Source organism: Tupaia chinensis, unplaced genomic scaffold (genome assembly GCF_000334495.1).
Source record: "Tupaia chinensis unplaced genomic scaffold, TupChi_1.0 Scaffold000673_1, whole genome shotgun sequence".
NCBI lineage: Eukaryota > Metazoa > Chordata > Mammalia > Scandentia > Tupaiidae > Tupaia > Tupaia belangeri.
Genome location: NW_006160196.1, coordinates 1,705,738 through 1,718,762, shown reverse-complemented (window position 1 = coordinate 1,718,762; position 13,025 = coordinate 1,705,738). Strand labels below are relative to the sequence as shown.

Here is a 13,025-nt window from a genome sequence, read left to right as displayed (position 1 = left end):
CTCTCTCTCTCTCTCGCACTCTCTCTCGCTCTCTCTCACTCTCCCTCTGTCCCCCTCTGGTCAAATTAAAATAAGTAAGTAAATAAAGTTAAATAAAATAATCCCTTGCAAAAGAGAAAGGAAAGAAGAATGAGATGGCTGCAGACTGATCTGCAGGGGTGAGCAAGCCGCTGAGCTGAGCTGGCCAGGCGCCCCCAGGGGGAGTGGGGGGCAGGGAGGAGGCGGGGCAGGAAGAGAAAGGGCAGGGCCAGAAGGAGAGCGATGTGAACGCGAGGCCGGGCCTGTGCCAGCTAAGGGAACCGGATCCCAGAGGGCCGCCGCGGTCGATGCGAGCCCTAGCAGCCTGCAAGACACGCCGGGCACAGGATGGAGAAACGGAAGTGCCGGGGTTGCGGGTGACCACGCCCCATGGGCGCTTCCTCCTCTCCTTCTCTGTGTTTTAGGCAAGCACACACACCTCCTGACAGTGACAGAAAGAGGGGCAGTGGCTCTGTGGCTGGTGGCTAAGGGGAGCAGTGTCCCATGTGGCCACAGTTTGAATCCCGGGCCTGGCAGTGGCACCCGGTGTGGTGGGGTGTCTCTGTGTGCGTCTGTCTCTCCTGGTCACATGGGGGGGCTCTCCCCTTCTCTCTCTCTCTCCTTCTGTCTCTCTCTGCTAAGTGATATGTCTTCTGGCAAAAGACAGAAAAAGAAAAGAAAAGGAAGAAAAGAACAGGCTAGCCGATGTAAGGAACATCTCCCCTATTCGGGGGCTCAGCTCGGTGGAAAATGGTGGCAGGCTCCCACCCCAGCCACGTGGGGCCTCCTGGTCATGTGGTTGGAGGCCCCAGGCCCTGCCGTCTTCACCCGTGGCTCTCAAGTCCCCTGAGTGGCCTCCGATGCCGCCAGCCAAGTGGGCATGGGGCAGTCACTGCCACCGTGTCCACAACGCAAACCTGAGACACGCAGAAAGGCACACATGGGAACTCCCCGCAGCGACCCCGTCGGACCTCTGCCAGCAGGTGTCTGCGCGGTCTCTGTCGCTGCGCCGCCTGGCCTGTGCTGAGCTGCCTCCTACAGAGCGAACGCCGCGTCGCAGCCGGCCTCGCTGACCCACCACGCCTTTCCCTGTGTCGTCTCCGACACCCTGCTGGGGAAGCACCCTCGCCCTGCCCCAGCCCTTGATCACGAAATTTTCAACACCGAGGACAGTGGAAGAATGACACGAAGGACCGGTTCCCCCACACACGAAATGCGGTGCTTGTTCTGCCGCTGAGCGGCCCGTCCTCCCTACGCAGCTGTCTGTCCTTCTCCTTTAAAAATTATTTACTTAATTAAGATAAGTCACCAGGTCTGGGACTCGAACCATGGCCGGCCATGTGGGAGACCAGTGTCCTAACCACCATGCCATTTCAAAGTTGTATTATCAGAGACCAGTAGCTGGTGTAATGGTTGTGTCTCTGCAATCCCATGTAGTTAATTGTGGTTTGAGTCCCAGACTCAGCAGCTTAAAGCTCACACTGGTGCATATGTGTGCGTACCCAAAGTCCCGAAAGGAGAATGGAGGCGAAGGGATTGTGGCATGGCCAGCCCCCATGGGGGGTGATCTCTTGCTTTCTGTCTCTTTGGTAAGGGCACTTGCCCCATAGCAAAAATCTCCCTTAAAAATAAAAGAAAGAGGGACCAGCAATTAGCATAATAGCTATGTCGATGGACTCCCACATAGCCGACCGCGGTTCGAGTCCCAGACCCAGTGGCTTAAACTCACGCCGGGCGTGTGTGCGTGCGTGCCCAAGATCCTGAGAGGAGAATAGAAGAGAAGAGATTGCGGCATGACCATCCCCCTGGGGGGTGATTTCTCGCTTTCTGTCTCTCTGTCTCTCTCTGTCTGGCGAGCACATGCGCCCTATAGCAAAAACCTCTCCAAAAAAAAAAGAAAGAAAGAAAGTTTCACCCTCAACCTTCCTGGCTGAGTACTGACAGGGCTTGTTATTTGGCTTCGCTTTTTTCATTGTCTAAGGATGCTTGTACTCACCCAGAGAGAGAGACAGAGAAAGAGAGGGAGAGCAAGCACCCCAAAGTGGGGTATGGTCATGCTGCAGACCCTTCACGATTTCTCCTTCCCACCCAGCTACTGGGCACGCGCACACATGCTGGCATGTTCTTTAAGCCACCAGGCCTGGGACTCGAACAGTGGTCAGTCATGTGGGACCGTCCAGCACCTCAACCACCAGCCACCTGCTGGTCCCCAGCCTGGGATGTTCTTTAAGCCGCCAGGCCTGGGACTCGAATCTGTCAGGGATGTAGGATCTAGCTTAGCCTCTGCGCCTCTGGCTGGCCCAGGGAACACAGCTCTAAGGAGAGGAAGAGAGGGACCCGGTGCAGCCCTGCGAGGCTGAGCCACACGGGAAGACCTCTCTGCTCGCTCCACGTGGGTGCGTGCCGTGCCCGGGTCGGCTGAGGCTGGGGCGAGAGGCGGAGGGAAGCCTTGCTGGGTGCTGTCTCGCTGCCTCTCACTCGTGGAAGAAGGAAGTGTGTGAATAACGCAAAGGCGATGCTGAGATGGGTGACGCTGTCCGTGGGGCGGGCACCCCCGTTCTAGCCGAGGTGATCTGGGAAGACCCAGGCCAGATAAGGAAGGGACCGGCCGTCTCCCAAAGAGGTCGCGCCAGTCTCGCCTCCGAGAGACTGCGCCCTGCTGGGGTGCGAGTCACCCCAGGACGTGCGCCCAGAGGGGCCGAGTGGAACCCGGTCAGGAGGTGAGGAAGGACCTCCTGGTGGACACAGCAGCCTGCCAAGGCTGGGCCCTGCACGGTGTGTTCTGGGGCAGCCGCCAACCCAGATCGGGCAGGGAGAGTCTGGGCAACGCTCCCCGGTGACTGGTGATTGACTGAGGGCGCCAGATCCTGAGTCAGCGTGAGGCCTGGCTGCGGAGACACCGAATTGCCGGTGGTATCCTTGGAAGGGGGAGCCCCAGCCCCATACAGCCCCCAAATCCCGGGGGTCTACCCTCCCACCTCCTTCATACCCACTGTCCCTTCTGATACCCACACGCGGCTCCTTCCTTCAGGTCTTTGCTCACACATCACCTCCTCAGAGGCTCCTCCCTGATTTCACTTCTCTAAAATCACAACAGCCCCAGACCCAGCTAGACGTCTTTCATTTTAGCCCTGTCCTCAGGCTTCTTTTATTTTTTTTTAATTCATTTATTTCTTCCATGAGCCAGAGAGACACACAGGTGGTCTCAATGCCACGCTCCCACCATCGCTGCTCATTTTCCAAGGGAGCCCAGAGAGCTCTGGAGAGCTGGCAGTCCCTGGAGGGGCGGGGTCAGGACGGCTTCTCTGCACAGCCCTGGGCAGGACGTCCGCTGGCCGCTGGCTGAGCAGTTTTTGTTGTAACAACGGCTAGTGAGTGTTAAGCATTTGGAGGAGCATGGCTCTTAAAGGTAGCCGTCTGGGGGGCTGACCTCGGCCCTATTTTAGGAATATTAGCACCGTTTGTGGGGTCACCACCGCCCCCACGATCTGGAATGGGGCCGGCTCCACAGCTCCCTCGCATCGTCCCTTTCTTTTTCCTTCTTTTTTTGTTTCTTTTTCTTTTTCTTTTTTTTTAAGTTTCTTTCTTTCTTCTATGAGAGGGAGAGGCAGGCCCAGTGAGGTCCTGGCACCACGATCCAGCGCCAGCCAGCCCCGGTGATGGTATGCACACACCGGCTGCTCAGGGAGGTCTCGGGGTGCAAACCAGGGCCAGCCTCACCGCCGTGCCCCCACCTGGCCCTGGCCTTCTCCCATGGTCACACCTGTCCCCGGCTTTAGCTGCCCCCAACCCCGGTCATCGAGCCGGTCTCTGTCTCTACTGCTTTGTCATTTGCGGATGTCATTGTTGCCCTCTCCTGGCACCGTCTCAAGAAGTGGCCATGGGCTGAGTGGCTTGAAACAACACCAGGGTTCTCGCTTCGTTCTGGAGGCTACGTGTGAAGCCACCTCACTGGGCTAAAGCCACAGCAGAGGTCTGGGTTCTCGTCCCGGGCTCTAAGGGAGAGCGGCCTCCTGGCCTTTCCTGCTGCGGCCGTGGCTCACGGCCCCTGTTCCATCTTCCACGCCAGCTGCACGAGGGTCCCCAGTCTCTCTCCCCTGTCTGCCCTCTGCTTCCACTGCCCTGTCTTTCCCCGACCTCCGGCCTTCTCCTCCCTCTGGCAAGGGCTGCTGTGATGACATGGGTCCCTAGACCCTTCCACACTCACTGCCACTTAGTCCCCTTTAACACGCCATGGAGCGCAGTCACAGGTTCCAGGGGCTCAGGGATGGACAGCTATTTTCTTTTTTTCAATTTGCCCTGCGTGCCCGCAGGAGAGAGAGAGAAAGAGCACCCCACAGGGAGGAAGGCCACCCATCATCCCTCCTCTTGTGATTTTGGGCACGCACGCACATGCGTCCAGCGTGAGTTTCAAGCCACCAGGTCCAAGACTCAAACCATGGTCAGCCATGTGGGCTTGTTAACGGATGGGAGAGCGTCGAGCTGCGTTGTGAAGCCCTTGGTTCTTTGGGTCCAGATCACTAAAATTAGAGATCTGTCCCTAGGCGCAAAATGAAAACCGCAACCACGAATGAAGTAGGTAGAAAAGAAGGTTTAATAGGAACGAGAGGAAAGGAAAGAAAGGAAGTGCACCCAAAAAGGGTTTTGGACGGGCAGATTGCCAGGTGGCAACGGCGCTTGGTACTAGTTCACCGTTATTTTTATTACTAGAGGTCATGAATATTCATTAGTGGGAGGCCCCTTACGCTGCCTATGTCCTTCATTAAATCTGAACCCACACGTTCCTTTCTGCACCTGCGCACCTTCCTCACAGGTAAAGAATGAGGAACTTGATCCCCTAATCGCGCTCGCCCAGTGTGAGCCAGGCTGCCCCAATTAGACTGCCCAGTGAGTCCATTGCCCTAATGGGAATTAGGGCATTGACCAAAATGCTTGCTTAGGTCTTTCTGATAAGAGAAAAATCTACGAACCATCCCTGTGCGCTTCCCTCACGCCCCAAGAAAGGAAGATGGCAAATTGCCTCGCCCTCCCAGCGCCCGGGGCTAGGGGAGCCTTTCGCTTTGCTCTTAGGGCTGCCCGCTCACGGCTAACTAACTGCCTACCACAGAAGTCCAGCGACGTAACCATTATGCCGTCTGCTGGGTCCAACTTTTCAAGAAATTTAGGGACTTGGACCGGCCCCATGGCACAGTTGTTGAGGGAGCCAACCACATGGCCAACCACGGTTCAGATCCTGGCCCTGGTGGCTTAAAAACACGCAGCGTGGGGCCTGCAGGTGGTGTGGTGGCGAAGGCGCTAGACTCCCCCATGGCCAACCATGGCTGGAGTCCTAAACTTGGCAGCTTGATCATTCTTGCTGCGGTTGATTTCTCATGTTCTGTCTCTCTCTGTCTCTCTCTGGCAAGACCACATGCTCTATGGCAAAAACCTAAAAAACAAAAATTAAAATAAATAAATAAATAAAAAACCACACAGGGTGTGTGTGTGTGTCCAAAATTCTGATTGGAGTGAGGAATAGAGGGAAGAAGATAGCAGTGTGACCCACCCCACTGGGGGGTACTTTCTCTCTCTCTGATGAGCATGTGTGCCCCCTAGGAATGAAAATAAATTACACACACGCGCACGCGCAAACCAGGGCGCCAAACGTTGGCACAGCAATAAAACACTGTGAGGCTGACCTACACAGGAAGGTTCTGGGTTCGCGCCCAGAGACCTGCCTGAGCATGTGCACTCCCTGAGACCTCTCCAGGGCTGGCTGGGGCCGGGCGTGGCTCGTGGTGTCGGGACCCTGTTGAGGGTGCTAGCTCTCTGTCAGTCTCCTTCACTTGCATAAGAAAAAAAAATTTTTTTTTAATTTAATCCTCTGGGACCAGCAGATGACATAATGGTTCAATCACTGGATTCCCACATAGTTGACTGCGGTTCAAGTCCCAGACCTGGTGGCTTAAAATTCATACCAGGAACGTGTGTGTGCGTGTGTAAGGTGCAGCGAGGAGACTGGAGAAGGAATTGCGGTGTGGCCATCCCCCCCGGGGGGGCGTGATTTCTCGCTTTCTGTCTCTCTGTCTCTCCAGTGAGTGCCAGCACCCTATAGCAAAAATCTCTCTCTAGAAAATCAAAGGAATGCAATTCGCGAGCTCGTGGAGCTTACCTTGGACCTGAGAAGACAGGCGGGTGGTGCCAGCACCCTACCCGAAACTGAGCTGTGAGGAGGCGGGCGATGGGAGGACAGAGGTCTACACAGGGCCAGGGTCTCCTGCAGACAGGGCACAGGGAGAGCTCGCCCACGGGCTGTGACAGCAAAGCTTGAACGAGGTGAGGGAAGCGTGGGCTGAGTGGAGGGCACAGAGGAGAGTCATGGGGAGGCCCTGGGCAGGACTGTGCCCGACACCAGGACAGCAGTGAGGGAGCGGAGGACAGGAGGCAGAGGCAGAGAGGGGACGCAGGGACAGTCACAAGAGGCCTCCAGGTGGCGGCGAAGCTCTGCTCTTACCGTGAGGGAGATGGGGCCACAGGAAGGTGGGCATGGAGGGACAGGCGCTCAGCCTGCTCTGTGGGGCTCACTCTGGCTGCCTGGTGCGTTGGGGCAAGGGTCGGGGAGGATGGGCTGGTAGGGCCAGGATGGAAGCAGGGCAACCAATAAGGTGACTGCAACAGTCCAGGCAGCGGTAACGGAGGCTTTTATGGTTTGTTTGTTTGTTTGTTTGTTTATTCTACAAGCAAGGGAGACAGAGAAAGAGAGACCCCTCCCAACAGGGTCCTTGCATTGCAGCCTTCCCCTGGCCTCCTCCCACGAGGCCATGTGGGGGGGGGGAGCAGAAGGGGAGGCCTGGGCTGGGTCAGAGAGCGGGGACAGGGAGGAGCCGGCAGGGCCAGTGGACCGTGCAGCTGAAAAGTAGGAGGCTCAAGCCCCGGGGGGCTCTTAGGTTTCAGGGTCTCCAGGCAGGGCGGGCCAGTCGCCCCCAGAGGCTGTGTAGACCCCCCAATCACCGTCATTCCGACACGGTTGGGCTAGCGTGCCTCCCATAGCGGGTCACGCGCCCCCCAGATGTCCTCTTCATTCCTCTGCTCAAATGGAGCGACAGCTGCATGCCAGGCCCCAGAAGTGTTCTCCGGGAACAGAACGATCCCGTGACCGGGGGAGAAGAAGGTCACCCCAGAGGCAGATTTGGTTACCAGGCAGGGGGAGAAGGCCACAGCGCCATTCTCCGGCCCCAGCCCCGCGCCCAGGGCAGCCGGCTCGCTGGCAGCTGAAAAGGCCTGGAGGTGGGAGCAGAGCCCGAGGCGCGGGGCTCCGGCTGGAGTGTGGGTGCCTGGGGAAGACGGGGCTGGTGCAGACACTGCCTCTGCTCCGTGTCTTGCTTGTTTAATGCCAGAGGAGGGAGGAGCAGCCTGGTCACTCCGCAGCTCTCCTTCCTCCAGTTTTCCATCCCGCCAGGATCCGGCCTGGGCGAGGACTTGAACCCTGGCTGGCCCTATGGGATCCAGCTTCTGTGCAGTGCCTAACTGCTGCACTATGGTGCGGTCCCCTCCTTTCGGTACTTGCCGTTTGGCTTGGTCAAATCGCTTCCCCTCCCGAACCCCTTTTCCTCCTGGCTCTACCCCACTCATGCCCGGCCATCAGGTGTGGGCTGCTGGTGGTCAGTGCTCAGAGGGCGGGCGCAATGCTTTGGGCCCTGCCGCGGTGGGTGGGCCTGGGCTTGGGAACCTTGGCCGGAGCTGAGGCCCTGTGAGTGTGAAAGGAGATGGCAGGCGCTCTGTCACTCGCCCTCACTGCGTCCTGGTAACCTTTGCCCTTTCACACCTGCACTGGCCCCCTGGGGGGAGGCCCACGCCCCGGGTCTGGAGGGACTGGAGCCGCCTTCCTGTATCTCCCACCAACGACCATTTGAGGGACTCCTGGAGGGCGCGGGTCTCTCCTTATCACTGGAAACAAGGAAGGCGCTCTCCTCCTTAAGCAGCTGCTGGTGAGATCAAAGACTCACTGGGAGGCCAAATGGTGACTGCCCTTAGAGGCCGGCCCACATGCAGAGGTCCCGAGTTCATGTCCAGGGACATCCCTGAGCACGGCAGACACACACGTTCGTGTTCTCAGGCTGGCTAAGGCCGGGGCACAACGCAGCATGAAGACCCTACTGGGGAGGCCAGTAGGTAGTGTGGTGGTTAAGGTGGCTGGGTTCGCCCATGACTGACTACCGTTCAAGTCCCAGACCCAGAGGCTTGAAAAATCATGCCGGGCACATGTGCATGTGTGCCCAAAATCCTGAGAGGAGAATGGAGGAGAAGGGGTCGCAGCGTGGGCATCCCCCCAGGGGGTGACTTCTCATTTTCTCTTTCACTGTCGCTCTCCAGCAAGCCACCAGGTCCAGGACTTGAACTGTGTCGGCCATGTGGGAGGAGTCCAGAACCCTTAACCACCACACCACCTGCCAGCCTCAAGATACATCTTTGTTTGTTTGTTTGTTTGTTTGTTTTTGAGAGGATTTTGCTATAGGGCATGTGTGCTCACTGGAAAGACAGACAGAAAGCGAGAAATCACCCCCTGGGGGGATGGCCACGCTGCAATTCCTTCTCCTCCATTCTCTTCTCAGGATCTTGAGCACGCACGCACATGCGCCCGGAGTGTGTTTAAGCCACCAGGTCCAGGACTCGAACCATGGTCAACTATGTGGGAGTCCATCATGACATAACCATGATGCCATCTGCTGGTCCCTGCTTCTTCTTCTTATTATTATTATTATTAAAATTTGCCATAGGGCACGCACACTCACCAGAGAGAGAGTGAGTGAGTGAGTAAGAAAGCAAGCCACCAGCTCCAGGACCCGAACTGTGGTTGGCATGTGGGAGTCCAACACCTCCATCACCTCACCACCTGCTGGCCCCTACGTCATTCCTTTTAATCCCCAAGCAAGATTAAAACTTTGAGGCAGAGATTACAGTTATGCTCACGTACAGATGAGGAAACCGAGACTCACAGAGATGAGGCACTAAAAAGGCAGGTGTAACTTAAAGAAGTTGAGCCAAGACGCAGACATGGAACCGCTAATCTGCCTGGTAACCAGTGACGTCACTACTCACACCCCACGGCACCGCCCAGCCTGTGCGCTGACTGATGCTCCCGCGTTGCGGTGACTCAGCCGTGACTCAGAGTCTGGGTTTTGCACGTGGGCTCGGCCGCTCTGTCGCGGTGCAGGTGTGAACACGTCACCTGACTTGTTTGTCCTCGGTGGCCTCCTCGTTTGTAAAATGGGGTGGCGCCTTCGCGTCTCCCGGAAAGTGCAGAGTAAACGCGTGGGAAGCACTTAGCCCCACTTTGCGGAGAAGGATCTGCGTCCCGCCCGCTGTGCGGCTGCGACACCTCACTCAGCCGCGCTGTGCCTTGCTTTCTGCATCCATAAAATAGGGATAATGATGGTCATTCCTTTATGAGACTGCTGTGACATTGTCGTGGGCGTCTGGCACACCATCCCCACTCTCCAGATGAGGAGGCGGGGCTCTGAGAACGGAAGTTTCCGGCCAGGGCTTGAGACAGTGGCCCGAGGGCTCCCGCGCCCACCTCCCCTCCAGCTCATGGCGTCTCCCCCTCCTACAGCCAGAAGTTGCCAGGCGAGTACTTCAGATACAAGGGCGTCCCCTTCCCCGTTGGCCTGTACTCACCGGAGAGCGTCAGCTTGGCGGAGAGCGCCACGGACGTGCGGGACGACGACATTTTCATCATCACCTACCCCAAGTCAGGTACCCGGGGCTGGGCGGAGGGGTGGGGTGAGAAGGGCACGCGGAGGGGAGGAGGACGGAGGACGGGAAAAGAGCCTGGACGAGCTTGGGCGAGCTTGGGCGAGCCTGGCTTCGCACTGGCCGGGCCCCTGCGGGAAGCCCCTTTCCTAAAACCGCCTGATATCCCCACATACCCATGTCAGCAGTCACCCACGCCCTCCCGGACAGCCCTGGTGACCAGGCGCCAGCTCCTGTCTCTCCTTGTCCTCTTAGCCTCCTCCTTTTCTTCATAGCAGTGTACCTACCAGTCACTAATATTTTCCAGGTCAAGTATCCTTAATCCGAAATGCCTGGAACCAGAAGTGGTTTGGATGTTGCATGTGCTTGGATTTGGGGATATTTGCATATGCATAATGAGATATCTTGGGGCTGGGACCTAAGTCTAAACGCAGAATTCACTTACGTTTCCTATACCCTTTATGCTTAGAGCTGAATTTTTATACACTGTTTGAGAGCCATCCCATGAGGTGAGGTGTGTCATTTTCCACTTGTGGCATCAAGCAGGTGCTTGAATATGTTCAGAATTTTATTTTATTTTATTTTATTTTATTTTATTTTTCACACCCCACGGCACCGCCCAGCCTGTGCGCTGACTGATGCTCCCGCGTTGCGGTGACTCAGCCGTGACTCAGAGTCTGGGTTTTGCACGTGGGCTCGGCCGCTCTGTCGCGGTGCAGGTGTGAACACGTCACCTGACTTGTTTGTCCTCGGTGGCCTCCTCGTTTGTAAAATGGGGTGGCGCCTTCGCGTCTCCCGGAAAGTGCAGAGTAAACGCGTGGGAAGCACTTAGCCCCACTTTGCGGAGAAGGATCTGCGTCCCGCCCGCTGTGCGGCTGCGACACCTCACTCAGCCGCGCTGTGCCTTGCTTTCTGCATCCATAAAATAGGGATAATGATGGTCATTCCTTTATGAGACTGCTGTGACATTGTCGTGGGCGTCTGGCACACCATCCCCACTCTCCAGATGAGGAGGCGGGGCTCTGAGAACGGAAGTTTCCGGCCAGGGCTTGAGACAGTGGCCCGAGGGCTCCCGCGCCCACCTCCCCTCCAGCTCATGGCGTCTCCCCCTCCTACAGCCAGAAGTTGCCAGGCGAGTACTTCAGATACAAGGGCGTCCCCTTCCCCGTTGGCCTGTACTCACCGGAGAGCGTCAGCTTGGCGGAGAGCGCCACGGACGTGCGGGACGACGACATTTTCATCATCACCTACCCCAAGTCAGGTACCCGGGGCTGGGCGGAGGGGTGGGGTGAGAAGGGCACGCGGAGGGGAGGAGGACGGAGGACGGGAAAAGAGCCTGGACGAGCTTGGGCGAGCTTGGGCGAGCCTGACTTCGCACTGGCCGGGCCCCTGCGGGAAGCCCCTTTCCTAAAACCGCCTGATATCCCCACATACCCATGTCAGCAGTCACCCACGCCCTCCCGGACAGCCCTGGTGACCAGGCTCCAGCTCCTGTCTCTCCTTGTCCTCTTAGCCTCCTCCTTTTCTTCATAGCAGTGTACCTACCAGTCACTAATATTTTCCAGGTCAAGTATCCTTAATCCGAAATGCCTGGAACCAGAAGTGGTTTGGATGTTGCATGTGCTTGGATTTGGGGATATTTGCATATGCATAATGAGATATCTTGGGGCTGGGACCTAAGTCTAAACGCAGAATTCACTTACGTTTCCTATACCCTTTATGCTTAGAGCTGAATTTTTATACACTGTTTGAGAGCCATCCCATGAGGTGAGGTGTGTCATTTTCCACTTGTGGCATCAAGCAGGTGCTTGAATATGTTCAGAATTTTATTTTATTTTATTTTATTTTATTTTATTTTATTTTTGCTATAGGGAGCACATAGCCAGAGACAAAAAGAGAGAGGGAAAGTGAGCAAACACCCGCAGGAGGGATGGTCACATGGCAGTCTCTCCTCCATTCTTCTCTTGGGATTTTGGCCAGCACGCATATGCACCTGGACCATTTTTCAAGTCAGTGGGTCCAGAACTTGAATCACGTCGGCCGTGTGCAAACCAGCCACCTTAACTCTGCGCCACCTGCTGGCCCAAGCACTTCAGGTTTGGGATTTTGAATTTTCAGATTAGGACTGCTTAATCTGTATTGCTACTGGCTTATTTTTAAAAATATATATAACGAATTATTTTATTTGACTTTATTTATTTATAACTTGACCAGAAAGGGACAGAAAGAGAGAGAGAGAATGAGAACGCTGCCAGGTCCGGGACTTGAACTGTGGTCAGCCATGTGGGAGCCCAGCGCCCTTAGCCACACCGCCTGCCAGCCCCCTATTGGCTTTATTTAAACCCACAATTGCTGACATTACCGGGTAGAGTCAGGGTCACTCTCACCAAAGGAAGGTGCAGAGGGAGTTGAGTAGAGATGACAAGAGAGGGTCTGCAGAGTCAGGGAGGCTCTCTGCGAGGACATGTCCGCTCTGAGATGTGGAACTCGTGGAGGGTTTGAGTGGTGATGGGGTTACAGATGGCGCCCTGGACAGAGAAGGAGCATGTGTGAGGCCCTGGCGTGGTGGGGGGAGGCATGGGGGTCTGAGGGAGCTCCAGATCAGGGAGGCTGAGTGGAGGCTGCAAGGGAGAGGGTGGGGTGAGCCTGGAGGGAACACATCCTTTTGGAGCCAAGGTGAGGGTCTATAGCAACCTTACTAGCAGTGCAAAGAGAACCCTCTGGAAGGTTTCAGATACAGAAGAGACGGACTTCCCGGGGCAGGCAGGTGGCATGGTGGTTAAAGGTGCTGGACTCCCACTAGCCAACCATGGTTCGAGTCTCGGACCTGGTGGCTTCTTTTCTCACTTTGCCTCTCTCTCTGTGTCTTTCTCTGGTCAAATTGGAAAATGATAATAAATAGGGACCAGCAGGTGGCGTGGTGGTTAAGGTGCTGGACATTCCCACATGGCCAAACACGGTTCAAGTCCCAGACCTGGTGGCTTGCTTTCTCAGTTTCCTCTTTCTCTGCATCTCTGGTCAAATTAAAATAAATAAATGAATAAGTAAATATTTTTAAAAAGAAAATGAATAAAGTTAAAATAGAATAATTTTTTTGGGGGGGGAGATGTTTTTGCTATAGGGCGCATGTGCTTGCTGGAAAGACAGAGAGAGACAAAGAGACAGAAAGCGAGAAATCACCCCCCAGGGGGGATGGCCATGCCACAATCCCTTCTCCTCCATTCTCCTGTTGGGATCTTGGGCACACACACACACACACACACACACGCCTGGTG

General features: G+C 56.1%; 1 protein-coding gene across 1 annotated transcript in view; it reads left to right on the top strand.

Annotated features, from left to right (window-relative positions):
* The window catches only part of SULT2B1 (sulfotransferase family 2B member 1), a 48,165-nt gene that overhangs the window by 12,301 nt on the left and 22,839 nt on the right, over window positions 1–13,025 (top strand). The window contains exon 2 of the mRNA XM_006160194.3: window positions 9,611–9,753. Within this exon, the coding sequence (XP_006160256.1) occupies window positions 9,611–9,753 (143 nt within the window). The remainder of the gene's footprint in view (window positions 1–9,610; window positions 9,754–13,025) is intronic.